Source organism: Fringilla coelebs (genome assembly GCF_963513975.1).
Source record: "Fringilla coelebs genome assembly, chromosome: 19".
In the NCBI taxonomy this organism is placed as follows: domain Eukaryota; kingdom Metazoa; phylum Chordata; class Aves; order Passeriformes; family Fringillidae; genus Fringilla; species Fringilla coelebs.
The window spans coordinates 3,310,854-3,338,340 of record NC_140045.1 but is presented as its reverse complement, the minus strand read 5'-3'; the positions used below and the strand labels follow the sequence as shown (position 1 = coordinate 3,338,340).

General features: G+C 45.6%; 2 protein-coding genes across 4 annotated transcripts in view; one reads left to right on the top strand and one right to left on the bottom strand.

Moving 5' to 3' along the window:
- HELZ (helicase with zinc finger) overlaps positions 1–8,576 on the top strand; it is an 87,107-nt gene extending 78,531 nt beyond the window's left edge. For all 3 annotated transcript variants that reach the window (XM_084218586.1, XM_084218585.1, XM_084218584.1), the window contains 2 exons: positions 2,670–2,922; positions 6,049–8,576. In XM_084218586.1, the coding sequence (XP_084074712.1) occupies positions 2,670–2,922; positions 6,049–6,380 (585 nt within the window). In that variant the 3' untranslated portion in view covers positions 6,381–8,576. The remainder of the gene's footprint in view (positions 1–2,669; positions 2,923–6,048) is intronic.
- A 7,205-nt stretch (positions 8,577–15,781) lies between these two features.
- CACNG1 (calcium voltage-gated channel auxiliary subunit gamma 1) lies at positions 15,782–24,792 on the bottom strand (the record flags this gene model as incomplete). Its single annotated transcript, XM_084218268.1, has 4 exons — positions 15,782–16,008; positions 16,717–16,854; positions 18,971–19,045; positions 24,552–24,792. 4 exons carry the CDS (start codon positions 24,790–24,792, stop codon positions 15,782–15,784), a joined length of 681 nt encoding a protein of 226 aa, XP_084074394.1.
- Positions 24,793–27,487: the final 2,695 nt, after the last annotated feature.

The following is a 27,487-nucleotide window of genomic DNA, read 5'->3' as shown; positions in this document are numbered from 1 at the left end:
TCTGCCTCTCTGCTGTTCTCCCTGAGCAGATCCGTGGTTCTTGTTGCTGTAGGTGTAACGTTTTCTCTGCTCAACGGGGAGCCTTGGCTTTTGGAACATTACTCTGAGTTTTCATGCAGTCATTGCTCTGTGTCTGCAGTGAAAATCAATCACAGCCCAGGTGGAAGCTCTGGTCAGTCAGCTGGGGTCACCCAGCCACTTGACTCAGTGCTGAGCTGTGAATGTGCTCGAGTTCCATCCCATAGGAGACCAGGGCTGTAGAGTTGTTCCAACATGGTCCAAAGCCTGATTTCATAATCCCACCCTGCCTGCCTTAATTTGGTACAAAGCCATCCCGTGTACTTTGAGGGCTGTGTCTTGGAAATCAGAGACATCCAGCTGTGCTGCCTGAGGCTGGCTCCAGCACACCCTGCCACACACATCTGGCTCTGTCCCTCTCCATCTCCTCCTGTCCTGGGCTCTAAGGGGGTGAGCCAGCACACACAGCTAGGACAGGTCATGTTTTGAACAGAAGGTTTTGATCCCTCTTGGAATCTGAAGTGCTAAGGAGTGTATGATATGCAAACACAGAGTATCCTGGAGGCAGGTTGCATTCCAGGAATGTGAGAATTAATATTCTCACTGAGTGCATGTAATCCAATATTTGTACATAAGTGGCTTGTTCTGTGATGGGTTTCTGTTAAGGTTCTCACAGAAGCTGGGGAGGGAGCCTTGCTCATTGCTGTCTCACACAATACATTTTTAATTTGTTTATCAACTTCTGAAAACAGAAAATATTTAGTTTATGAGCATGAGAAAAATAACTAAAATTGAATTTCAGTGCATTTTACAAATTTCTGTCTTACACAGATCTAGAGAGGTTAATGGAGTCCTCAGGCCCATCCAGAGCTGTAGTAAGGTTTGAGTTTATAGACATTTAGAAATTTGCTGTCTCACTCCATTAAGTCATACCACCCTGTATAAAATCTAATACTTTGTGACAACAGTTAATGCTGTCAGTACAGCGGGACGTAGGAACAATGGCTTTTCAGCAGTAATAAACCAATAAATATTCCTATAGAGCTTGTGACAGTTCCTGCTATCTGAAGACAAATAGAGTGAGCCTTTATGTAATTAGTGCAAATTCGCTTTAGTTCTCATTTCTCCTTCCTTTCAAAATATGTGACAGAAATGCCAAATGCAGTAAAAGTGTTAAAAGACATCGAGACTTGCTTATAAACTTTCTAAAACTGCTTCTTCAGCTGGTAGGTAGGACTGAATGCACAAAGAAATCAAAATGGGGTTTTAGGTGTGTTTTTGACAGACAAGGCACTTGTCAGGGCAGATTTCTTGACTTTTGGGATCCTTACTAAACTGTTTCCTCAATCACTACTTGAAAAGCTGTTAATTGACTTGATTCTTGAAAGCTTTTGCATGTCTTTAGTCAAACCAGATTTGAACTGCACATCAAAGGGAATACTGGAGTTATTTTGTATGGTTCTGCATGGTTCTGTACTTGCAAGTGTCCAGAACTTTGATAAATTCCTGATTGCTTACCAAAATAGCTCTTTTAAACTCAATGAACTTTTTGGGTTGATTTGGGCAGTAATTTATGAATTTGTTTGTTTGTTTGTTTGTTTTGTTGTTGAAGAATTTCCTTAGGGGAGTGGATTGACAGGATATCCAAGTGTTGATCCCTTAATTGTGACAACAGAAATAAGATATATAATTAGAAGTTTCCTTTCATGCACTTTTTTCTCCTGTCTATTTTTTGTAGATGATAAAATAACAATATGGATTCTGCAAGCAAGTTATTCAATGTTTGTTTAGCTAATTTCTTGTGACATTTCATTAGGATTTTTTCCCCTTTACCAAGTCTAGATTTATCTGTATGACTTTTCTGTTATTGATGCTCTTGTTAATCAGTGCAGATGGGTGCAAATACTATATTTATTGTTAAAAATAAATGGTAATATGACAGACTTGCTTTGAATCTTGAGAAAGCTTAGAGGGCCCTTAAATCTGAACTCTTGAAGCCCACAGGTTAATTGATGGAGCTCCTGCCGTTTTCATCTGCATGATCTACAGGGTTTATAGAAGCAAGTAATTTCTGTGGTTTCAGATAAAATTCTCTGCATTATTTCTCCTGAGGGCACTTGCTTCTCCAGAGCATTTGTTTTGTATGTACAAAATCCAGTATACAAATGTATCCTGCTTAACCAGATCCTGGTGTACAAGTCACTAATTTATCCTTTGGAAAAGGAAAAGCCATTTTTTTCCTGACTGCACTGTAAGAATATTTTTTTCCTTGCTCTTCTGTGTTTCTGTGCTTCCTTTGCTTCGTCTGTAAATGCTGGGTATCTTCCTCCTCACTGTGTGATCCAACACCCACGGAGGAGTGTGAGATATAAAGGTTGATAAGAATTAAGAAATCCCAGTTGATGTTCTTTGCACTTCCTTTAAAATTCTCTATTTTGTGTGATCAAACTACGTTATCAGTGACTGCAGTATGCAACATATAACTTGAAATGTGTTAGTATTTTGGAAATGCAATGAACTGGGGTTTTTTTGGTAAGACATTTCAGGGAAAATATTGAATGGGAAAATGGTGTTTGATGCATGCAGCTGAATCAAAAGAGCAAAAGGCTATTTTATGGTTTGGTTTTTTGTTTTTTTTCTTTTGTTCACAGTATGAACCAAGAGGACCAGGCAGGCCGTTGTACCAAAGAAGAATTTCCTCTAGTTCAGTCCAGGCTTGTTCTGAAGAATTAAGCACTCCTCAAGACAGTCTTGGTCAGTGTAAAGAGCTTCAGGACCACAGTAACCAGTCATCATTCAACTACTCCTCCCCTGAGCTGTGGGTGAACTCCTCCTCCTCTGCCCCGTACCCAAACATTCCATGCAACGGAGCCAGCAGAGCCGTTCCACCCCGGGAGCTGCTAGGTGGGTGCAGCTGCAGCTGCTTCCTTCCCAAAGCCAATCTAAGCAAAAATTTTTGAATTATTTGTTGTTTCAGTTGTTATAGGTTTGCTTGGAATAATCCCATTTCTTGGTGACATCCTGCTTTTCAGCTAAAAAAGCATTGCTGCTTCTTAGTCTTCTCCAAAAGCTCCACTAAACCCAGGAAGTCTCTTACAGTGGCTTCAAGTGCAGCTGAATTTGTGCTGGAGGGAGCTAAGGTGACTGGTGGGATTTATTTGCAAGATAGATTGATTGTTTCCAGAATCAGTGATATTTTGTGTTGGTATTACAGTCTGAGGGAGCAACACATAAACTGAATTAGTGCTCTCAGCGTTTCTCTAGTAAATTCTGGTACTTCATCAAAGGAGTGACGAGTTTAAATTCTCCCTCAGCGTGGAAGAATCTCAGTGGAATGTGGCTTCCCTGGTGGTAGCAGCAGTGCTGATTGATTGAGCAGACAGAAACTAAATTAACTTTTCAGAGATGAAAAAAAGCTGCAAGGAGAGAGCTGAAGCAGTTCTTCTGTTTTCTGTATTTCTTGTGTTTATGAAAAAACAATATTACCAGGATAGTGCAGTTTCTTCCCTGTGATTTTGCTTTAAAAATCTCCAGTGGTAATTTAAAAACAAAATTAATAAAAATGCAAACAGTATTCCAGTGTGGATATTAAAACCACTTAATAATGTGGAAAAATATTTATAAGTTGGTTTTATTGGCCTTAAAAGATTTAATTGCTTTTCACCAAACTTTATAAACGTAAAACATCTTGTAATTTCATAGTAATTCTGAAGTAGGAACATGCAGAGTAGAATGAATGAGAAAAGCTCTTTATATCAGTGACAGCACTCAAGAATTAAATTCCTAATGTGCCTTTTAATTTCCAAAATGTGAAAATGTTATTTTGCAAACCCATATTTATGGCAGCATCTTTCGTGCTAAGTTCAAAGCTTCAAGCTCAGGGCACCTCCTTCAATCTATTTCTATTTTTACTGAAAATCAAGGAGCTGAATGCACAGTATTATGTGGCATTCATCACTGCATTGCTCACACAGAGTTGCTCTCCACACTCTGTGGTTATCCAAGAGGAGCTCAGGAGCTCTGGCCCGTTTGGGTTGGGATCAGTCAGTCCCACATTTCTTTGCTTTAATGAAAAGCTTGAGAACCTGTTTGTGAGTGAAGTCCCCAGAGGACAGATGTGTTTGTAAAAATACACATTTGCTGTCAAATACTAAATTCTAAGTGAAAATACCAAGTTCTCACTGGTAAGTGCATTTGCAATGAAATGTTTTTTATTGTAGTTCAGCATGGTTTCTGTTTTGTCAATAATTGTATATGAAACAGAGCCCTGTATCTAATGGTTCATGCAAACACATCTCGATTTTATGGCTGCTGTGGCTTTCCACATTTGCAGCTCACTGCCTGTGATCATATTTACTGCCCAAATGTGTTTTATAGAGCTAAGGGTTAATGACCAGTAACTGCTCTGTTCTCATTACTGTTGGTTTTTATCCCTGAAATAAAACCCCGTGAGAATGTGATGCTGTCAAAGTCCTGTCCCTGCTTGAGAGGGAGTGACCCTGATTCCAGACTGTTCAAGGGCTGATCTCTCCTCACACCAGGAGTGGCACCAGTGTTGGGTTGGGTCGGGTCAGGAGGGATTCATGGAGCACAGGGAGAGCAGCTGTCAATTCCTCTGGCTCGTTCCATGCAGGCACTTCCCAAAATTGCAATTTGAGAGTTTGGTATGCATTGCTTTTTCTGTTGATGGAAAGAAAATTATTTAAGTTCTTATTCAAGACGTGTATTTCATATTTTTCCTTCTGTTAGACACCTCTACCACACACAACTTTCACCTCTGGCCCTGCTTGTCATTACTTGTCTTCTCTTGAGTGCTGTGGTTATTTTAGGCGGTTTTTTGCTCGTGTTCTGGGTTGTTTGTTTTTTGTTGAATCATAGCAACCCTAGCAAAATTGCTTTGCTTGTGTTCTTTCCATATCCATTCTTCTATAGGTTTAGGGGTTGTTGGGGTTTTTTTGGTTTTTTTTTTTTTTTGTTTGTTTGGTTTGTTTTTTTGGTTTTTTGGGTTTTTTTTTTTTGAGTGCTCTATAAAAAGCAGAAACCTGTGTGTGACCCTTCCAGTGAGAAGCTTTATGTTTTTCTACTTTTGCACTCATTTGGTGGTACATTTTTGTAGATGCACTTTAAAAAAAACATTCTATGATTAAAGACTGAAATAATTACAGAATATATCTGGTGCCCAGTTCCTAGACTGTTGCAGATAGAACATGGAGCTGTGTTTCTGTGTAGTGTCTCTCTGGCTGTGCAAGACAGCAGAATTCTCCAGACTAAAGTAAGGGACCTCATTAGGATTCAGGAAATTCATTTGAAAGCAGTTTTATACCTATGGTTTAAAGCACCATTTTTTCTGATAGTTACAGGAGTTGTTAAATGTGGAGCAAGAACATATCAATTAGCAAGAATGCATTCAGCCTGAAATACCAATAATTAGTTGGTTGGCATTCAGGACTCTGAATTGCTGTTGGAGAATGAATTATATATGGTGCTGTAAATTTTAATTTTAGCCTATTAAGCTGTAAAGCAAGAAGAATGAAATACTCTTTGTGCTGTCTCAGTGGATAAAGTGCTTAAATTAGAGTAGATCCCATTGGGAAGCAGCTTCCCTTCAGTGCACCCGGAGAATCCGCTGGGCGGAATTGCAGGGTTGGGGCTGCAGCTGTAGGGTACAAACACATGGGGGATGTGCTCGGTAATGGCAGCCTTGTGCTGCTGCTGCATGCTCCAGGATTTGGGAATGGACTTGGATCCCTTCTAGGCCAGGCTGGATGGGGCTTGGAGCAGGCTGCTCTGGTGGAAGGTGCCTGTGGCCGGGGATGGAGCAGGATGAGCTTTAAGATCCCTTCCAACCCAGCCCATCCTGGGATTGTGTCATTCTGTGAACTCCATTTTCAGAGTGACTAAACACAGCAGATGGGTGGTGTGGGAGGAGGTTACCAGAGGGGTGGTGGCAGCTCTGCCTTTGGGCTTGCTGCAGGTGGATTGGCTGAGTCAGAGCCGTTCTTTGCTCCAGCTCCTGTTTCTCCTTCGCAGCTCCCCCGAAGGCGGCCAAGCCCCCGGAGGAACACCTGAAGGCTGAGAACATCCAGCTCTCCAACTCCTTCAACTACAACGTGCTCCAGCATCTGGGCCAGTTCCCCCCTCTGATGCCCAACAAGCAGCTGGTGGAGTCCAACAGCAGCAGCCCCCAGCCCTCGGGCGGCACCAAACCCGTCATGTCCTACGCCAGCGCTCTGCGGGCTCCCCCCAAGCCCAAACCTCCTCCTGAGCAGACAAAAAAGAACAGCGACCCCCTGTCCTTGTTTCAGGAACTTAGCCTAGGTAGTTCATCAGGTAGCAATGGCTTTTACTCCTATTTTAAATAATCAGATTATTTTTTTTAGAGAGAATTTAATTTTTATTTGTGTCGGTAGATCTAAGATAGTTGGGGCTTCACCTGTAGTTGCAAATATTCCCTTTGTTTATATTGGTAAATATATCCTCACTTAATTGCTTTGCTGCTAGACTTGCAACTAATTTTTTTTTTCTTTAATTATATTCCATTATTTTGCATTTTTTGATGTGGGTCGGGTTTTTGGAAGCTTTTCTGTAGGAAGACACACACGTGTTATTTTTTAATTTGTGTAATGTTAATGATATGTTGCATTAAACTAGCAGCTGAGAGATTACCTGTACAACTTGAAAAAAGGAAAAAAAAAAAAGAAAAAGAAAAAAAAAAGGAAAAAAAAAGTTTGTCTAAATTGTATTTAAGAAGATTGTAAGTAGCATTTACATTTATTCAATAACATTAGCATACTATGCTGGGTTTCTGTACCAGAAATGGCCAGTTAATGTAAAAATGTATGTTATTTCTGCTTATATTCATTTAATTTTTTTTTTTTAATAAAAGTGCAGCATCTTCTAAATAATTTCAGTTTTATCAGCTTTTTTGTGAAGGGATGCTGCATTCTCAGACTTTTATAGTTTTAGATTCTGTATGATGTGGTATTGTATTTTCCATCCACTGTAGGGTAAAGTAAAGGCATTCTTTGCAGACACCTATGCCATTGTTTGGAAACATTCAGATAAAAGTATTGGTATACTTTAAAAAAATAATAAAAAAATAGAAAAAAGAAGAAAAAAATTAATAAAAAACCCAAAAAAACTCTACATTTTATTTTTGGACAAGCTAATAATATAAGCTTGTTTGAAAAGTTAATTTGATAGGTTTTTTAAATGAATCATGAAGCTGAAAATAAATTTTTAGGTATGTTGGTGCTTAGTAGATTTAATAACTATTTTAAAAAAAATGCGTGAATTTAGTAAAATACTTTTTTTGTTTGTTTGTTTAATTTTTTTTCCACTATGCATGTGTAAATGTTTGTAATCTGGCTTTTTCCTCCCCTCTTCTCCAGTGGTATAAAGAATTGTGCCGCTTTAATTTTTTTTTTTTTTTCCGGTAAAACTTTTGGTACATTATTTGATGTTTACATTAAAATGTGACATTATACAAGGAAATTCAGATATTTTGCTAACTGTTTTGTTTGAGGAACATCATTAAAGAAGAGATTTAATGTTTGTCAAAGCTGTATCCAAATTAATCTAAATCTTTTGGGGGTCAGAGTGGTTACCAGGTTATTTATCTCCATGAACCTGGCCCTTAAGGAATCCAGTCTGAAAAATTAATTATGGGATATTAAAAAAAAATAAATTAAAGAAACAAATGTGAATGAAAATTCAGAAGATAAAAACTTTGTGGATAAAGATTTCTGGTCTTGCACACTGTCCCTGCTTTGTGGCTGGGGAACTCCAGAGGGGGCTTGTAGAGTTTCTCCTTTATTTCTCCTTAATCCTCCTTTTTACACTTGAAGTAACTTTAAATCTGGGAACTGGTTTACAGGGACGAGCTGGGTGTAGTTCAGAATTCCTCCACTTATTACCTGTGAGAATTGAAATTTTAGAGCTGTGAGGGGGTGATTTCAGATTTTTACAGCTGTCCATGGGACACCTTACTGGGGAGCAGTGGCTCTGCTCTGTTCAATCAGATTTTTGCTCTAATTACAATCAGGTTAATTTTTTTTTTTTTTTTGCATTTGACTTCATGTGTTAAGACAAGGGTCATTATGTAATGAGGTTGATTTAAACTCAGTACACTGCAGAGGTTTGCATATAAATTTTTTATTATAAATCTTTGCTGGGTTATGATTCAGAAACTTATCTGAAAACTTTTTTCCTTCTTTTTGCTGTAAAGCAAAGCTCGTGTAACTCCTTAATTTATTTCCTAATGTTATACCAAACAAACAATGCTGGGGAGGGGACAGCCCCTGCCAAGTTCTGCTCAGCACTTCAGCACAGGGCATGGAACCCAGACGACCCAAAAACGAGGAGAGGCCAAATTCTGCAACCTTGAATCGAGCAAAGCTGCTGTTAAATGGGTTTTTGCCAAGCTGCTGGCTGCAGGAATGGGAAATTCACTGGCAGAGCTGAGGTGGGATCCAGTGGAGGGAGGAACAGGACTGGCAGAGCAGAGATGGATCCAAAGCACTTCACATCCCCAAGTCAGCATTTTGTAATTTCAGGGGTTTCAAAGTCACTCAGTTTTATGGAGCAGCCTTTTGATTCTGTTCACCATTTAATATTGAATATTAAACTAATAAACATCAATTGTTAATTTACTGTTATCTGTCAATCAGTTAAGGGGGAGATGGTTGCATCTCACCACATTTTATTCTGTTTTACACTGGTATTTTATCTACACTGAAAATATAACAGATAAAATCCCATTTTCTCTCTGATTTAGAATTTCAGTTCTTTGACTTTATGAAGACCCCAGATGGTTTTGGTGCTAAATTTTCATAAGTGCTCTCACCCAGGATTTTGAGGATGATATGATAGAGATGATCTGACTTAACAGCTTTGGCATGAATCATTTGGATTTCTCAGAGTTAGTTTTTTTCCAAAAGGTTATATTTTTTGGAAATGTCTTGTCTGGCCATTTAATGTCACATATACAGCCCTGAGTGAGATCTTTGGTTTTTGGAGCAAATTATCCAATGTTTATTGAAGTCATGTTTAGAAAACCCCAAAACTGTATTTTCAACTCTCCTAGGGCTTCAGTCAAACTCCTCTTAAAATGAAATTAAGCCTTACAGGTGGCTCCAGTGGGCACTGCTCAGGCTGCACTGTCAATATGGACCTGTTGCAACTACAGGGAAAATTCAAAATTGAGTTTGTGTAAATGATCTCAGTTTGGGGGAAGTGAGTGGAGGCTGGGGCATATGCACCCACTGGGTATTTGGCTCCTTGACTTTTTTTATGCTTCTGTTAGTGCCAAATCCCATGTTCCTTGTTCAGGAATAACCCCCCCATTGTTGTCTGTGGAAAATTTAAATGACAGATCTAAATTTAATAAGCTTGTATTTGATATCAAGAATAATTCCTGGTTTTATTTTCTATAATTCCAGTTTTTGATGAGAAAAATCTGGATGCCTCACGGGAGGTTGTCAGTGTAGTAATAAGAACTAATGAAGAATGAAGGGAAAGATTTAAAAAAAATAAATTATTTCTATTCTAAGAAAAAGAAATTTTTTTATACAATTCAATTAGAGCCTCTACCCTTTAAAAAGCCACTTAGTGAATGCAGCTGGCATGTTTTCCTGTGTGTAGCTGAGGACTGAATTCTTATGAAACCGTGAGCTTTGCCCTTGGCCATCCTAGGTCAGGAGCAGCTGGAGGTGATGCTGCTCTGCAGAGAGCTCAGCCTGACCTGGAGCTGCCTTCTGGGGTAACATTCCCCCCTCCTGATGCTGCAGGACCTGCCCCTGGTGTCCTGGCAGGACCTGCCCCTGGTGCCCTGGCTCCTCTGGGTTATGCTGTGGGATGTGGCTGTGCTTGTCCCCAGCCTGGCTGGTCCTGGCCCTGGTCCTGCAGCTGCCAGCCTGTCCTGAAGGACCCGGCAGGCTGGGGCAGAGGTTTTGGGGCACGTCCCTGTCCCTCTTTGTCAGGGCTCTGGCTGCTGGGGGCCCTCCAGGGTGTGCTGGTGTCCTCTGAAATGCCCTGCAGGGCCAGGATGGCTTCAGTGTGTCTCAGGTGTCTGAGCAGTGCCAGGTCCTCAGAGCCCAGAGTGGCTTGCAGGGACAATTCCCCTCCATCCCCCTTTGTGCTCACGTGGCAGCTTTCAGTGTTTCCACAGGACAGCTCATAAATTGCTGTTTGGCATAAAGCTGGCTGCTTAGAACCAAGGCCCCAGCATCCATATTTTCTCCTGGAGGTTGTCATCTAATCCAGTTTGTCCTGGATTTTTAATTGTATGGGCTGTGGTGTTGCTGACCCTTTGCAGGATGTGAGTCCTGCCACCGACTGCGAACCCTGCGAGTGCCATTCCCTGCTTTGATTAATTAATGTTTTGTTCCCAGATTTGTCAAGTTCAGCTGGTTTTTTTTGCAGAGATCGTGCTCCATAAGCAATTCTTTTGCTATGCTTGTAGTACCTCAGTGCTATAAGTAGCACCAAGAGCAGTGTTTGACCACTCCAGATTTTCTTTTTAGACTGAACTAAGGCATATCAGAACCTGCACATTTCCAGGGCAGTGAGCCCACGATGCTTCATGCTCTGCCCAAATCATCCTTCAACTCATTTGTTTTGTTAGTTTTTAAAGGTTCTAGTTTTCCTAGAAAAACTGCAGACAATTAACTTGTCAAGACAGATGGTGATGATCTATGGTGCCTGTAAAAATTTGCACATCGTATTTCTTGACATGAAATATGGGCTATTTCTGTTGGTGTAGCAATACTTGCGCCAGTCTCTTTTTGCTGGCTGTGTCAGGGAGCAAGGGCTGAATCCTTCTAAATTTGTTTTTTTCTTTCATTCAAGAGAAGTAAAAGGATTTGCAGCAACAGCAGCAATGGAAATGTCAGTTCGGTGTGGGGGTTTTTTGGCAACTTCAGCTGAGAAATGTTGAGGAGTTTTTACCTCATTAAGGATTAATAGATGCTTCTGACAAATTACAGAAGGCTTAGTGATATGAATTATCCAAGACTGGTTAAAAGATGTTGTCAGTCCCTTTTCCAGAAGACTTGGCTTCCTGCTGCAGGGTAAATACCTCAACAAGAGCAGCTGTAAAGCCACTGAGGTGCTCCCAGTGAGACTGGTGATACTGGGCACGAAGCTGAGCCACAGCCTGGGTGTAGCCTTGCCAAACAGAATTGTGCTGCTGCTTCTGTCCAGAAATCCGAGCTTATTCCCTTCTCTGTATTTCTTTGAAGAAAGCAGCAAAGCAGCTCAGTGTCTGATGCAGAGTGGGCACGTGTGATGTCTGCATGCCTTGAATTTATGTTCAATAGCTTCAGTGGAGCCCGAGCATCGATCAAGTGTGACAAAGCAACGACAATCTCATCCTCTACTTCAGTCAAAACAAAGTTGTGACGCTCTTTTCTTGTCCCTTGGTGACAATGGAAAGGGGAAATAATTGGAATGGATGCTTTTAGAGCAGGTCCCACTGCTGTGTGTGTTTTATGGTACAGAGCAGCCTGATGTTCCTGGAGTTAAGTTCTGAAGTAATGCAGTGTTCCGAGGGGCACTGTCCCACTGTGGACAGAGGAAGCTCATTTTAAATTAAGTTTAGGCTGAGGTTTATTCTCTCACAGTTTCTGACTGTGGTCAGGTTCCTGGCATGTGACTGCCCAGATGCAGCTCTGGACAGAGCCCAGGGGCTCCCTGTGAATCCCCAGGGCCCTCCCCAGGGCTGGCAGTGCTGCAGGCTTTGCCTGACACTGACACTCCTGTATCAGGTGTGCTCCTCAAGGGTTGTCAGGCCCAGGTGAGAAAATGTCCCTCTGCAGCAGGGCCAGGGATCTCATTGGAGGGGAGAAAATTCCCAGATCTTTGGGGCTTCCTGGAAATCATTCCCACAGCTGTCAGAGTGAGGAGAAAAAGGTGATGGCCACAAGGAAGTCACAGATGGAAAGGCATCAGTGGAAAAACAAAGTAAATTAGGAAATACCTGTGCCTTTGCAAATAGTTTGATCAGGGTGATCAAACCCCTGAGCATCCTGCATGTGCTGGCTCTTTCTAGGTTTGGGCTGAAGGAGAAGTGGAGGTGTGTGCCAGGGTTTTTGGGTGAAATCCTCTCTCTTGCACCCATCTGTGCTGCCTTGTGTGCTGAGCTCTTCTCCCACCACCCGCTGGTGCTGGGCTGTGCCTGCAGAACCTCGTTGCAGATGAAGGGTGTTCAGGAGCTCAGCTTGCTGCTAAACAGGCAGTTTTCTTCTTCAGGGTTGCTTGTCTGACACCTTTTCTGCACATTAAATTCACACAGCACAGCATTTAAAAACAAGGGAAGCAGGTTCTCTCCACGCCTCGCAGCAAATCTTACATAAACAAAAACCTTCACGTCTTCTGTTGCGTTACTGTGATTTAACACTCGGGCTTTGGCAGACTGGAGCACCCAAATCTCAGCACTGTGGCTTGGGCAGTGCCCTGGGGCACCTCTCTGTGGCTCTCTGAGGAGGGGACAGGCACTGGTCTTGGATTAGGGAATGGCAAATGCCCAAGGAGCCCGTGGCTGAAGGTGTCCCTGGGTCTGCTACTGGCAGGGCCATCGCTCAAGATTTCGTGGTGGCTGGTGGTTGTTCCTTGTTCTGCAAATTGATTTGCCTCTCCCTCTCTCTCTCTGGTGCCTGTTTCCCACTTGGTTCTTTGGCTGTGTCCCAAACCCAGGAGTGCTCCTGTTGGATGTGTAGCAGCTGGGTTCCCATCCCTCTTTGGCTCTGGTGATTCCCTGCCGGTGAGGACATTTCCTTCACGTTTTCATGGTACATTCCTGAGGTTCTGGTGGCTCTTCCCTGCTGTTTGCTCAGCTGAGAGAATGAAAACTGAAACTGGTTACAGCTCCCCCTCCAACATTATATTCCTTTTCCTTTATGAAGGCCAATTACTTTTATTAACTCTCTTAAAACACATTATCAGCTCTGGCAGAACAAACCTGCTGCAGGAGCAGAGCCCTTCCCACCGTGAATACCAATGACTGATTTAATGGATGGGTCCCTCTTCAGCAGTTCTTAATATCTGGAAGAAGAAAATGAAGTTATCCATGTGCTTCTCAGTCTAGCAGGGACCATACAGAGCAGGGAATGATCACAAAGCTTTAGCCTGGAGCAGAAAGAGAATAAAACTCAGTGAGTCTTAAGGGCTTTAGGAGGCATCTGGCTGAGCTGCCTGAGCTCTGGCTGTGGGTGTAGGATCTCGGTGCCGTGAGCTGTGTGTTTTCTCTGCCTCGTGAGTAAAGTGATCCCAGAGAGGCTGTAAAACCTTGGATCCAGGCCAAAGCCCAGCACTTACCAGGAATCTTTCCACTGCCCTCACTGGAGCTTGGATGAGGCGGATCAGGAGTGGGCAGGAGATGGGTGAGACCTTCCAGGGTGTGTTTATCTGAAATGTGAATATCTTGCTCTTGAATATCAGGAAAGGGACTCAGAGCAGAATCTTGGCTGGGTAAAAAGTTGGCCCATCAGGATGAGAACCCATCTCTGCTTTCTCCCAGCAGAGGGGTTGAAAGAGAGGGATGGCACTTCAGAAAAGGTGTGGATGGGTGAAGGGCTTCCCCAGGACACAGGACCTGCCACTGCTCTGTGTGGGGTGAGGAACTCAGACCCTGTCCCCAAACCCTGCTTATCTCAACCCATGGCATGTCTGAGGTGGTGATGAGGATGATGATGATGATGATGATGATGATGACTGAGCTGGGAATGCTGTTGTTCCTGCCAGCTGTTCTGCTTGGATTAATCTTTGCTGTGTGGTTTGGATGTGCCAGCCCAAGGTCAGCCACCCTGGTGGTCACACTGACCACTTCCCTTTCTGGGTTCTCCCTAGGAACTAGCCTCTGTTTTCCTGAACAATGAAAATGCAAATTCAGGATGTCAGCTCTGTACCCAAAAATAAGATTTCAGAACCATTTAGCATTTCAGAGTGGTTCTGTGACAACGTGAAGACTTGCAGTTGTCTCTCATGATGAGAGACAGGCAGAGCTCCTCAGCTCACACTCAGATCTGAGCACCAATGAGTGCTTTATCCCAAAACTTTATAATATATGTGTTATTTGTACTGCTTTTCAACTTCAAAGAGCCTGGAAAACATTAATGCAATTTCACAAAAGGCTTCTGTTCTCGCTGCCACTCTGCTGATGGGGAAAATGGAGATGAGCCTGAGTCTGGCTGGGGCTGCTGGGGCTGAGCCCACCCCGACGGCAGGGCCAAGGGCAGCACAGAATTGCTGGGGAGTTTCTCCACATGTTGAACAGGCCATGATTTCAGACCTCTTCAAATTGGCCTGAGATTTTTCTATTAGGAATTCTGCTTTTTTTAGGATTATGGACAGCTAAACACGGAGGGAAGAGCACTTCAGTTCCCCTTTCTCCTGATTTTTAAATTGCCAGCTAAAAAGAGTTCACTGTAAGCCATGTACTTTTTACTGCTTGGGGGGAAAATGCTGAGCAGATTCTGAACATTGAACTGTAAAAAGAAGAAAAGAAGAAAAGAAGAAAAGAAGAAACACCCCATCTCTTGGTGCTGGGGTGAGGGTGTGGGTCTGGGGGACCCCCAGTGCTGCTGATGGTTGGACTGGGGGACGCTCAGCCCCCAAAGTGCTCCAGGCAGCTGTGGCAGAGCCCTGCAGGCTCTGAGCAGCAAAGCAGCGCCCGCAGCATCCCCAGCGCTGCCCGGGCAGATCCAGCAGCAGCAGCAGCAGCAGCAGCAGCAGCGAGGCACCGGCGGGGCGCTCCCAGCGCTGCCGCTCCCGGCTCCTGCCGGCAGAATCCTTTCCCTCTCGGCAGCTCTTGTGAAGGATTTTTCCTGAGATGTACCTCGGTGTACACATGTGCAGTGAGCAAAGCAAGGTGCTCTTCAGAAGCTCATTCACGGGGAAGAAATGAGAGCTCCGTGCAGCAAACACCACCCAGACCTGGCAGAATCTGATGGGCCAAGTGATTCATCCGTCAAAATAATTGTTCCAGAAAATCATGGTACCAGAAGATTATGCTTTTTATTAAAGGAAAATATCACTCTTCATGTTCAGTACTTCTTGGCTTTGCCACTGAAGTTTAAGCAGAACACAAGACTCTGTTTTGTGGGTTTTACAGTTGATTTAGAAGAATGGAACTGCAGGGTGTAAATTTGGAGGGGGGATTTTTGCTATGCAAAGTCCTGTTTTGTTTTTTATCAAATGTTAACATTTTAATAGAAAGCATAAGGATCTCCAACTTACCCTGGGGGAGCAAGCTAACCCTTCTGAGGGAAGGAGAGGAGTGTGGCATAAATAGGGACATTGACACCCCACAGAGTGTTTCTCTGACCAAATAAGGTATAAAAGCCTGATATCCCTCATGGATCTATGCCCAACTACACCAAACATCTTCTCCATAACAAAGCTGTCTGTGGCTCTGTGGGCCAAGCTGTCTCAGACACACATTTCCCCTCAACTGCATCAGCACAGGGTAGCCCCAAATTGGCACAGAGCAGTGCCATTCACATACACCCATGATGGTGTTAAGTGTCTTTCTGCTTTCTTAAAAAAAGAAAAAGAAAAAAAAAAAGAATCAAAAAAGAGAGAAAAAAGAAAGGGAAAAAAAAAAGAGAGGAAAAGAAAAAGAAAGCAACAATTGCAATCGAACATGCCTTGGTTCAGTAATGACTCACTTGATGGAGAGCGCATCGTGTAGTGAGACCCAGACATTTTCAAAAATACAAATACTTTCAGAACACTTTCTGGATATTTTTCATGGGTGCAGGGACCATCAGTGCTCGGGTTCTGCATCCATGCAGGTCTCCCAGGGGTTCTGGGGGAAGCGGGGCAGCGCGATGAGGAGGAGGGCGATGCCGCAGACGAAGAGCAGCACGAAGGCGGCGCAGGCACAGGCGAAGGACCAGGAGTAACTGTACTTGATCCAGGCTGTCTCCTTGCTGTCAATCATCCTCTTCACGGATTGTCTCATGACTTCTACAGAGATGATGATGCAGAGACCTGAAGGAAGATAGGAGCAGTGGGTTGAATAACCAGCTGTCAATTTTTCATCCTTAATTAACCGCCTCATCTGTTGTTTTGCATACAGGAACTGCAGTGAGATTCACAGGTGAGTCACTGACTTCAGTGTTTGAAGGAACCGGTGCTCAGAGCTGCCAGGAGCTCTGCCATAACTGAGGTCAGCCACTGACTTGTTGAGTGTGATCTTTTAGGCAGGCTTGGATGGGAAATTCAAAGTGGGGGAGGAATAATTGCATTCCTGGGGAGCTTTTTCAGAGGTTGAGGAAGATTTTATATGGAGGTGACAATTTGCATCTCTGTCTTTCACTCATTGTGGCATGTCAAAGTATTCCTGGCTCATGTACAAGTGCAGTCTTCGTGTGTTTGGGAGACAGTTGTGTATTTTGAGCCTGGATCAGCTGTTTTTGTTGGTTTGAATTTTAATAAATAAGATAGAATATTGTGTGTCCCTGGTTCAGACTGGGACAGACAGTGAATATACTTGAAGGGAGTGAATATGTTTTTAAAGGGGGTTGCAGAAAACACAGGCCAGCTGCTGAACAGGCCATTCTCACACCACACAGGGACCAGGAAGAAAATGCCTTCAGGGCATTTTTAGAAGTGTCTCTGTCCCCTTGGGATCTATCTTAAGTTTCTCTGTGCTGTCCTATGAACCAAGCACAGAAATGTGAGCAGCTCTCCTCATACCTGCAAAGGTGTAGAACATGGATGCTGGCTTCAGCAGATAATCCCTCTTCTTCCTGAAGGACAGGAGCACACAGATCGTCCCGATGATGGCAAAGCCAACGCTGAAGATGGCAATGGCTGCGGCTGAGATGCTGTATTCTGCCAAAGGGAAACACCACCAAAAATGACCTGGTGCACATTTGGGCCTGCTTCCATCAGCTGTGGGGACGTTGCAGTAGCTCACTCTGAGAAATACGTGCACCCCTGATGCCTGGCTTTGGTGGATTATTTCCTCAAGTGAAAACGAGGGCAAGTATTGGCCGTGTGTTTTTGGAATGTGAAAAAAGCAGAGTATAAAAGAAAAAAGCAGGTATAAAAGCAGAGCAGGAAGGGGAAAATGCTTCCTGAACACCCCCTGAGATAGCCCAGGGCACCTTTGCTCACCAGCCCACCTGTATGGGGCTGCTGGAGCCACTTTGGCTCTGCTGTGGAAATGTTCTTGTCAGAGCCTTGCTGGGCTCCATGCTCTGGTCCCTCCCATCACCCCACACTCTGCTCCCAGAGTAAACAGACTAGCTCAACAGCTGGAATAGCTCTTTCTGCTTTTATTCTGTGCTTTCTGCAGAGCCCTGGCCCTGCACAGTGCTGGTGCTGTCCCAGTGCACAGAGGGCTGAGTGCCCCGTGGGCTCAGCACCTGAGTGGGCACAGCAGCCAAGGGGTGAGGTGTCTGCACAGCTCATTTTTATTCCTTTACAACAGAGATTTCCAGCTCTGTAAAGACCCAGCTCCTTCAGGACACAGGATGAAACCCTCCCCAAAAGTCCTGTTTTTTGTAAGCCATGTGCTGGACACTTCCCCCAGCCCAGCACTGCTCAGTGCCTGGGTGGAGGGGGAGTTGCTAATTGAGTAATTCAGGCCTTCATTTGCATATTGTGTTCGTTTTCAGATTAGTTTAATGTTTAACACGTGTAGCCATGCATGAACGTCACAGTGCCTGATGATATTTGCCTTTCAAGCCATTAAATAAAATATCTCCCAGGCAAAATCATGAAGAATTTTTTTGCCTGTTACTAATTAGCTCCCATCCAAATGAGCTATTTCTGCAAAGGGGAACAGCAGATTACTCTTTGTTCTCGCTGCTTTTCATATCACTGTTTTATTATCATTTTCTAAATGTTTCTCTTTTCTCTGTGCTGGAACTGCCTGAAAGTATTCATTTCATTGTAAAATCTTTTGCTGGGCTTAAGATTTTCTTTTTGCCCCAAAGAAAAGAAGTTCTTCCTGACTTTTTTTTTTCCCCTGAAGAAGAAATTCTTCCTGATTTTTTTTGCATTGCCCTGAAGGCATTGGGTGCATTTTGAAGATCAGGTGGCTGGATCAGATAGCAGATAACTGAGCAAAAGCAGGTGACTCAGATATATATTTTTCTATCTAGTTAAAATTCCTGTCTTTCCTATCTGAGGAAGGTTTTTTAGAGAACCTTTCTTCAGGGTTTTCCACCATTACAATTTCCACTGGAAGCAAAGCAGATTAATACATGCAATGCATCCAATGGCTCACGTTTTCCACAGTAAATATCTTGTGTTGCAAACTGTGAAGGAGTTTGTCCCCAAAGAGAGGATGAGAAAGAGAGAGGAGCATGTTAGGGGAGCCCTCAAAATATTTAGACTTATTAAATATGTGAAATTTGTCTGTGGAAGACAATTTTGCTGTAAACACTGACAGTTCATGTCTTTGCAGGATCCCTGCTCCTTCCATTCATCGATCGCTCTATTTTTTTCATGACTTTCATATAAAATCAATATGAACCATAAAATTCCTAATGGTCTTCAGAGAGCCTCTGCACTTCTTTTCAGGGTCAAGACTCTGCTTGGGGTATGATTTATTCATTTAGGTTTTATTAATATCTTCCCCTTCAATGGCAAAGGCTGAGTGTCACGGATAGTGCCAATGTTGTAAAGACATTTTTATCCTGGGAGGACTTTTTGCAGTTTTCCTGGGCATTGACATTGTTATATATTTGTGGAACAACTTATGTAAAATCATGTTTATGGGTGTGATCATATATAAAAATAATTGTCCCCAGGAAGCTGAGATTTGACCTTGTCCAGGGCATTTTCCACATTTTTCCCAGCTGATGGTGCCTGTTAGAAATTCTGCTGCTTTCAGTGGAACCTGGGCTGAACCCTCCTTTGGGGATCCCTTTCCATTAGACCTTGTGTGCCCATCACTTCATACAACATTAGGAAAATATTCTTTTGGAATCATTCTTACCTTTCTGGGTGGTTACTTCAAATATCTCCGAGGTCTCTCCTGGAGTGAAGTGCTTGAAGTAGGAGCAGTTGTGGTCTGAAAGAGAAAAGGAAATTCAATTTTGTGCTCTTGGAAGCCTGTCATAAAATGTAGTAAGACTGAATTAGCTTCTTATTGATGTACCAAGCTTGCAGTGGTTTTGAGGCTCCCTACCCTTGGTGATGCTGAGGAACTGGGGTTGGATCTGATTTCCTTGGGAGCAGATGAGGACAGCACGGGCAAGGCTGAAGCCCCTCTGATACCTTTTGTATCCCTCTCAGAGCTGATTGCTCTCCTGCCTAAAATATGAATTACAGATGATTTCCCTCGTCCTGTCTTTGGCCATCACACATTTCTGCCTCTCAGAGCTGCAGCATTTCCTGGGGATGGGATCTGCTGTGCTGGCAGTTCCCTTCCCTCCCCAACCCACCCCATGGGGGTGTGGTGACCTTGGGGTGCAGGCAGGGAGGATGGAGGGTCCTCCCCCACCTTTCCCTGCTGGCTCTTCCCTCCTGCAGCTCACAGAGCCCGGGGTGGCAGTGGGGGGGTTTGCTGCATGCAGGAGGTTTGCTGATCTGGGGGTCCCAGAGATGAGGCTGCTGCAATGCACCAAAGCACATGGTGTTTGACTAAAATAGGGATGCTAAGAGCTTTTATTTTTTTGGCTGTCAGTAAAAAAAGAACAAAGCAAAAAAGACCAAAGCTTTTTGAAGCCCAAGCAGTTGCCCAGGGAAGGGAAGGCTGTGTGAGCCAAGGGCAAAGAGGCTCTCATGGCAGGCCTTATCCAAGTTTGATCCCACCAGAGCAGCCTGTTCAGTTAATTTGGTAGGAGAGCAGAGTTACAGAGAGGGAGCTTTGTGAAGTTCCTGTGTCTGGACTCCACATGAGCACAGCACAGGTACGGGGTGTTTGCAGGGGGTCAGGAAGCCAGCAGGGATCAGGATTGTGGGGCAGGGGGCCTGGGGATGAGGGAAGTTGTTAGCTGGGTCTCTCCATGGCCAGGATCCTTTTTGCTCCTCAGCCTGGTGAGGGTCAGTCAGGGCAGCAATGTCACTGCTGCCCCTGGAGGCTTCCAGCCCCGGCTCCAACGGGATGGGGAGGCTCTGCTGAGGAGCTGCTGACTCGGGGCTTTGGCAGCAGCAGGGTAAGGGTGGAGGGTGTTCTTGCTATTTATAACTGATTTAATTGAGGCTTTGGAGGGGTGTGGAGCTGGGAGAACAGTTGCTGGCCAGGAATTTGGCTGGAAGGGTGCACTGGTGGGGACGCGCTGAGCGGCGCCAGCCCCGACTGCGCCGTCCTGCTGAGCTGGGCTGGGCTGGGCTGGGCTGGGCTGGGCTGGGCTGAGCTGGGGGACACACTCAGCACCTGCCCAGCACCCCTGCAGCACCCAGGGGCTCCCAGTGGCAAACAGAGCCAAGGCTGCCTGAAACACAAAAATAGGGGCCCCTTCCCTTAGGGGCATCCCTTCTGTTAAAGAACCGAGTTAGCACCAGCCTCCAGAAGATGCTGGGGGGAAGCCTGGGAGAAATTGTGGCTCTGTCCCCATCCAGGCTGGGACAGGCACAGGGTGAAGCCTGAGCCAGGCTGGGTGCAGGACCATGCAGGGACTGCTGTGGGTTTCTGCCTGGGAGCATTTCAGTGGCTCCTTACAGCAGTAATTTCTCTGGCAGAAGATCCCTGTGCTCTACCTGTTGGTTCTTGTGGGTTTTTTTCTGCCATGTAAATGGTGGCTGCTGGAGTTAGTGACTCAGGGAGGATTTATTTTCCCTCTCCCAGGAGATGGGTAATTGCAAAGCAGCGTTTTTGGGCCTGTTAGGGGAAGATTCCTTGGAGACACTCTTATCTACTTAAGTTTATAAGCTGACTTTTATTTCATCTGCAGATTCTCCTTGCTGGAGACAAGGTTAATGTTTAGCTCTGGAATCTCCTGACCTGTTCTTTATTATCCTTGCAAATGACTGGAAGAAATCCATTTGAACTCAGCCCTCTGTGACTCTAATTGTGAATTTTGAGCCTCAAAGCAGTGGCTGTGTGCCTCCACCAGCAACTCAGTGGTGGCAGAGGCTGAGCACTGTGTCTGGGACACTTTATTTTGGGATTGTTTGGTTTAGCTTTTCATTAATTCTCTAAAAGGCCTGAACTCAAAGGAGCCCCCAGGCAAAGGTGAAGCCATCCAGACTTGGTGTGAGCACAGCCCAGCTCTGTGTCCACTGCAGGGGAGCCAAACCAGCCCAGTCCACCCTCCATCCTCATGGCCTTTCAGAGGTGGACTTGTCTGCAGGAGATGGAGCCACCTCTGTCCCTTATGGCAAAGCTCTGCCAGTGTATGATAAAAGGGTCACCACACAAGTGGGTTGGTGTTTTTGGAAAATGCACTTGTCGTGGGAAAACAGAGCTAGATCTGTTTTGGTGAAATGCTGGATTGTTTTCAGTTTGAAGGTGCTCCCATGCTCTGTTGAGCTGGGGATATCTGTTTCAACAAGTCTGTTGTCCAGCAGAGCTGAGGCTCTGCAATGGCTCTGGTGCCACCAGGAACAAGAGAAAAGCCCATTAATGTCACAGCACATTTACACATCAGGCAGGATCTCCACTGGAGCTGATAATGGATGGACACTGTGTGGCAATCTTCCTTTCTCCCCACCCCAATGGCATCACCTCTGCTGTGAGGTCTCCCCAGTGTGCTGATGGGGACAGTCCAGGGCTCTGTGGTCACACCAGCTCCAGGGTTGCAGTGTGGTTTATCCCAGAGTGTCCTCACCCCTCCAAGACACCCCTCACAGCCTTCCTGCTCCCTGCCCTCAGATCCATCTCTCCTGGATGAAGCCAAGGCATGCAGGAGAAATGCAATCCCACTGAACTGTGGTTGAACCTCAGAGAGCTGCAACTTGGAGACTTTGTGAGAGAAAGAAAGGCTGGAAGGACCATGAGATGTTCAGGCCATGCAGAGTTTTGGGTGGCAGCTGTCCCCTGCATGCTCTGGAGTGATGCTGGGAAAGGGCTGGAGCCCACCTTGCTCTGGAGCCTGAGATGGGCAGAGCATGGGGAGCTTGTGGCAGGGTGGATGGCTGGAAAATCCTGGGTTTTAGTGTGGGGTTTCCACTTGTGATGAGTTTGGGACACAGGCCCTTAGAGGATGTGTCAAGGTGAGGGCTGAGCCATGGAGGGGGCCAGGCCCTGAGCTCTGACCTGGCCAAGGAGGCCTTTAACACACACAGAGCTTTGGAGATGCTCTCTCCAAGCAGTTTCATTTCACACCTGTCTTGCAGGGTGTCTCCTGTAGCAGGGTGTCTCCTGTCCTGCTGACAGCCCAGTTTCTCCAGCACTCCTCCTCTCCAGGTGCCTGTGCTCAGGTCCCTGCATCCACAAGGACCTGTGGAAGCTGTGGAACACCCCTGCTGCTGCCCAGACCTCAGGAGCCACTTTCCAGGCCAGCAACAGAGTTACAGGCGGTGACACTGAACTGTGTTTACAGCTGGTAGTGAAATGCCCCAGTGCCCACTGACCACAGTTAAAAATGTCTCAGTATTAATCTGAATTTGCCTGGTTTTAACAACCATCTCCCTGATCTTTTTATTTGTTACAGCAGGATGCTGAACCCTTTTCAATTAGTCAACGCCCTCGGATGGGTGCTGTAAAATTTTAAACCTCTGCCTAAATCACAGCCCTGCTTTGTGGACTGTGAGCCAAGTCATCCTCCCCACTCTGCACTGTGCTGAGCTCAGAACCTAATAAATAACGTTAATCATGCCATCCATTTCCTCCACAGGGAGCGACTGGTAAATGGTTATTAATTCAGTGATAAATTCCGATGCCTCTTTCCCAGTCCTGGCAGTAATGTCTGGTTATATCTCATGATTTTCAGGAAAAGCAGCGCCTGCATCTGCTCTTTTACTGCGTGTTTGTTCATTCACATTTTCTTGGCTGCTGCAGGTTTCCCAACCCTGGTGTTTCCCTGCCGACATCCCTTCCCAGAAGTGTGAAATCAATCGAGCAGGAGCCGTGCGGCCGCAGCCTCGCTCAGCATCCCCAGCCCCGCGGCTCCTTGCTCCGATCCTCTCCCCGCTAAAACAGGGATGAAGGTATTTATGTTACAAATGAGGTGCGAATTTCACCCTCTGGAACGCGATTACGACGCAGGCTGTCATCCGAATTCCCAAATATCTTTAAAACCGGGATGAAGCGGCTCTGGTGCGGGGGCCAGCCCAGCCCCTCCATAATTCCCGGCTCCTCCGTGCCTGGCGCTGGGAATGCGGCGCTGGGATGCGATTCAACGTCTGTGCGAGCACATGCTGATGTCTGTCAAAGATTGTAGCTGCTTTCCTGTGCCCTGCCTGCGAATCTGCTTTGTGCAGACAGCTGGATATTTATGAGTTTTATATTTACCCCACGGCCGTGCGGTTTTGCTGTTTATCCACCAATTTCTATTGTTTTTCCTTTTGTGGGAGTTCTCTGTGCGTGGGGGAAGGCGTGCAGCGAGGAATACGTCTCTAGGCACGTAAGTACCTTCCTGAGAGACATTAAGCATATGGATGACACACTCCCAAGTTTGGTTAGAGGCAGATCCACATGCTGAGGCTCAGCTCCTCTCTTCACAACATGTAATTTGGCCAAAGAGATAAAGAATTGCAGTAATACAGGCAATATACAGTCAGCCCAAGCAGGAAGATTTTTCACAGGAAATTTCCAAATATGTGTTAACATATATTTCATTTCAAGCAGTGAGTCTAACACGAAGGCAATCCTGTTATTTCTGTTCTGGAAAGCATCCAGTACCCTATAAGCCTTCTAAAAAAGCAGCGTGGCTCAGTCACAGAGGGAGTGTATTAGTGCAAACGGCGCGGATGTTGCTGACTTGGCAATCAGCAAAAACATAATGAGCTCCTTTAACCAGGGAATGGAGCAGCCTTCCCGGAAAGCTGCCGTGCCCACTGCCCTCCCCATCGATTGATGCGTGTGGGAGCAGGTGCCTCTGGTGAGGAGGCTCCCTAAGTCCTTGAGAAATTGATTCAAACTCCAGTTTATGACTCTTTTTTTCTGGGAGTTGACAAACCATCCTGCAGGTCCCTCTCCCTCCCTGCCCTGAGGAATGGCTGTTATTGAACAGCTCAGAGATAACCCACCGTGGATGGGCTGTTCCTCTGGAGTTATATGGGTCTGGAAACCCTAAAGATCCAGCTGTCTTTGGTGGACCCGTAAATCCTCTCTCTTGCCCGCTGCTGTCAACATGCCCGTAGGACCCTTGGCTGGGGTTCAGCAAGATTCCCTCCATCCCAACCTCCCTTTGTGATTCCCACTGTGCCCAATCCTCCTCCCCTTCTCCCCACCACCATCGCTGCTGCACGGGAGACACAAATATGGTCACAAACAGACCAAGCAACGCAGCAAAGCAGCCCCAGCAGGAGCTGGCAACGAGGTGTTGGCATAAAAACGGCCCAAGCACCCCATCCCAAACTCGGTGCCCGTTTTCCTTCTCTTGTGGGGGACATGGAGCCCATTTTCCTTTGCTGTGTCCTCCGACCTCCCAAGCAAAGCCTGCTGTGAGTCCTGCTGCACGCTCACGTACCTCCAGGCAGGCTGATGGGCCCGCAGCTCTTCTCTTTGGGAGCTGGCTCCTGCATGAAAATCCGCTTGGTGCAGAGTCTCCAGAGGCCGAAATGCGCCGCCTCGCAGGTGGTGGTGTTTTCCTCCAGCCTGGGGCTGAGCACGGCCCAGTGGTCAGTGACCACGGCCGCGAAGAGCAGCGAGATGCCCACCAGGATCACCGAGAACGTCAGGCGCACCTTCAGGGGTTTGCTCTCGTCCATCGCGCTCCGGAGCGGCGCTCCCGGCGGAGCGTGGCGGGGGATTCGCCGGGGCTCCCGAAATCCTGGCGCATCTGAGTGCCTGGAAATGTCAGCCCCGGGCCTCAGGCAGCTGCTGGGCCGTGTCAGGAGGCTCCCCGTGCGCAGCTCAGCTTTCGGCCCCGTCCCACCCCGGTTGTTTTGGATTCCCACGCCCGGCCGGAGCGGCTGCAGCCGCCGCGCAGGGGCTGAGATCTCTTGACTTGCAGCATGCCCAGAAATAGGCATTAATAGGATGATCAACTTTTCAGCGAGGTTATAAAAACATCTGTGTTTATAATAGTGCTGGGCCTGAGTGCCGACTGATCCTAAACAGCGTAATAGCCCTGCAGCCCTGTCACCCCGCGCTGCGGCTCGCAGGAGCTCAGAGGTGGACCTGCCTCCAGAGCCCAGAACTGCGGCAGAGAGGGATAAAATAAGCCAACTGGTCTAGTTGATTACCTTTTTTAATTATAGTTATTTTTGTTCTAAGGTTTTATTACAGTAATTTTATTCCAAGGTTTTATTATAGTCACCCTCAACTCTTCTGAGTTGTTGGGGTTTTTTTGTGGGTTCCATTTTTGTTGTTGTTGTTTTGGTTTTTTGTTGTTAGGTTTTTTGTGTCTTCTTTTTTTCTTTTTCTCTTTCTAATGCAGTATCTCTCAAATTCTTGTTTGCTTTCTTATCAACCAGGTTCCCCTTGATACCTGCAGTAACTCCAGCAGCCACCCAACACATCCATTCCTTTCTCCAGCAGTGATTTCACTTGCCTTAAGCCCAGATTGCTGGAGCTGGGCCAGCTCCTCTCCTTCCCTTTGATATTTCAGCTGATTGTAAAGCCAATTTGATGGTAATGTCAATGCAGAGGCCACTGTGGAGGTGACATTACAATTGTGATGTCAAGCTGAGGAGGGTGACAGTACCAGAATGTTAAAAGAATGGTTAAAAAAATGCCAGTGGAAAGCTGCAAATATCATTGTGTCAAGATAATGTCAGAGCTACTCCGGTCCTGCTTTATTAACACCCCAGTTTGATGTCAAAATAAAGGTGCAGAGGTGTCAGCTCAGGTTGATGAGGACAATGTGGAGCAAGAAATTAAAGTGTAGGTAGAGCATGGGAAAGGGAGAGTAAATAAAGTGTAAGTTAAAAAATAATGGTGAAAAAAGTAATTGAAGTCTGACTTGGGTTATGACTCGGCTTGATGTGTGACACAGGGATGGCTTAGACACCCCTGTGGGGCAGAGGGACATGTGGGCACCCAGGGTGGCATCTGGAGCCCCATTCTCGTGGGATGTGGGAACTGTGGGCAGGAGTGAAGGTACCTGGAGTGAAATTGGAGGGGAAGGGGACCAGGGGGGGCAGTGGGGACAGGGAGCAAGGCAGCCACCAGGGACTACAGGCACATCATGCTGGGGCTGGCAGAGATATTAGAGGCTTCCATTTAAACCAGAACCAGGAGTGAAAGCAGAAAGACCTAAAGGCAGCAGACTCTAAGCCAGAAAAGAAAAGCATTAAAGATGTAATGCCTTTTCCTTTGAAGTAGACTCTTGTTAAATTTCACTAGACATCAGTTCATCTCAGGAGCTGCATCTCAACTTCAATTCCTTGATGCTACAAACTCCACAGGTGGAGCAGAGGGAAGTGAATGTGTGTTTGCAAATGTGGGCACAAAGTGAGGCTCTGGTTGCTGAGACATCAAGTGCTAATGATCCTGCTTTAGACTAATTACAACCTACAAGGACTGCAGGGGTGGGAACTCATTAATTTCTTTCACTGGTGTTGGTCTTTGTGCCTCTTCCAGGGTTGGCAAGAATCACACTTTGTGTTCTCATTTGGATCCTTCATTCTGGAGTTCTATGGGTTTGGTTTGGCTTTGAGTTTCCTAATTTCCAGGAAACAACTGAAGTGAAATCAGAAGTGAATAATTGATCCTTGCCTACTGCTGAGTGGAGCTGGGAGTGTGAACAGGCTACAGTGAGCCCCAGCACAGGCAGCAGTGGCTTCCCAGGATCACATTGCTGCAGCTGAGGTGAAACACTCCCCCCCAGCCCCCAAAAATGACCTGGAGCTGCCAGCCCATGGGAAAAAAATGGGTTTTGTGGATTATTTGTGGGCATTTGGCAAATGCAGAAACAAAACAGATTTCTGGAGGAGCACAGGCTAAAGCAAACCCTGGAAGTTTTCTGCACATCCAGAAGACCGTGATACCTAATCCTCTGGGAATGGTTCCTGCAGCCTCCCTGTGTCAGCTGGTAAATATTCACATTTAAAAATCAATATCACATGAAATATAAACAGATTTTTAATGAGGACCTGTTGGAAAGCAGGGAGGGCTGCAATTAGTTGCACTTTAGGAGCAGCAAGTGAAGGACAAAATTCTGTTTCTCTTCTGGAGAAAATGCCAGAGGAGGCATCTGAAGCCCAACTACTGTGTTGGTTTTTTCCCTGGCAGAGGTGGTGACTTGGCTCTGCTCCCCAGCACTTGTACTCTCCTGTATTTCTTTCAGACCAGCCTCAGCATTTACCACAAGCAGATTAACCTCACTCTGTGGCTCCCTGCTTGCAGAACAATGCTCTGCACAAAACCCATCCCAGTCAGAAAAACCCAGAGAGGGGGAGGCAGCACCTGCTCTGCTCTCAGCTCAAATGGGAGCTCAGCAAAGAGCTGTCTTCAAGCAGG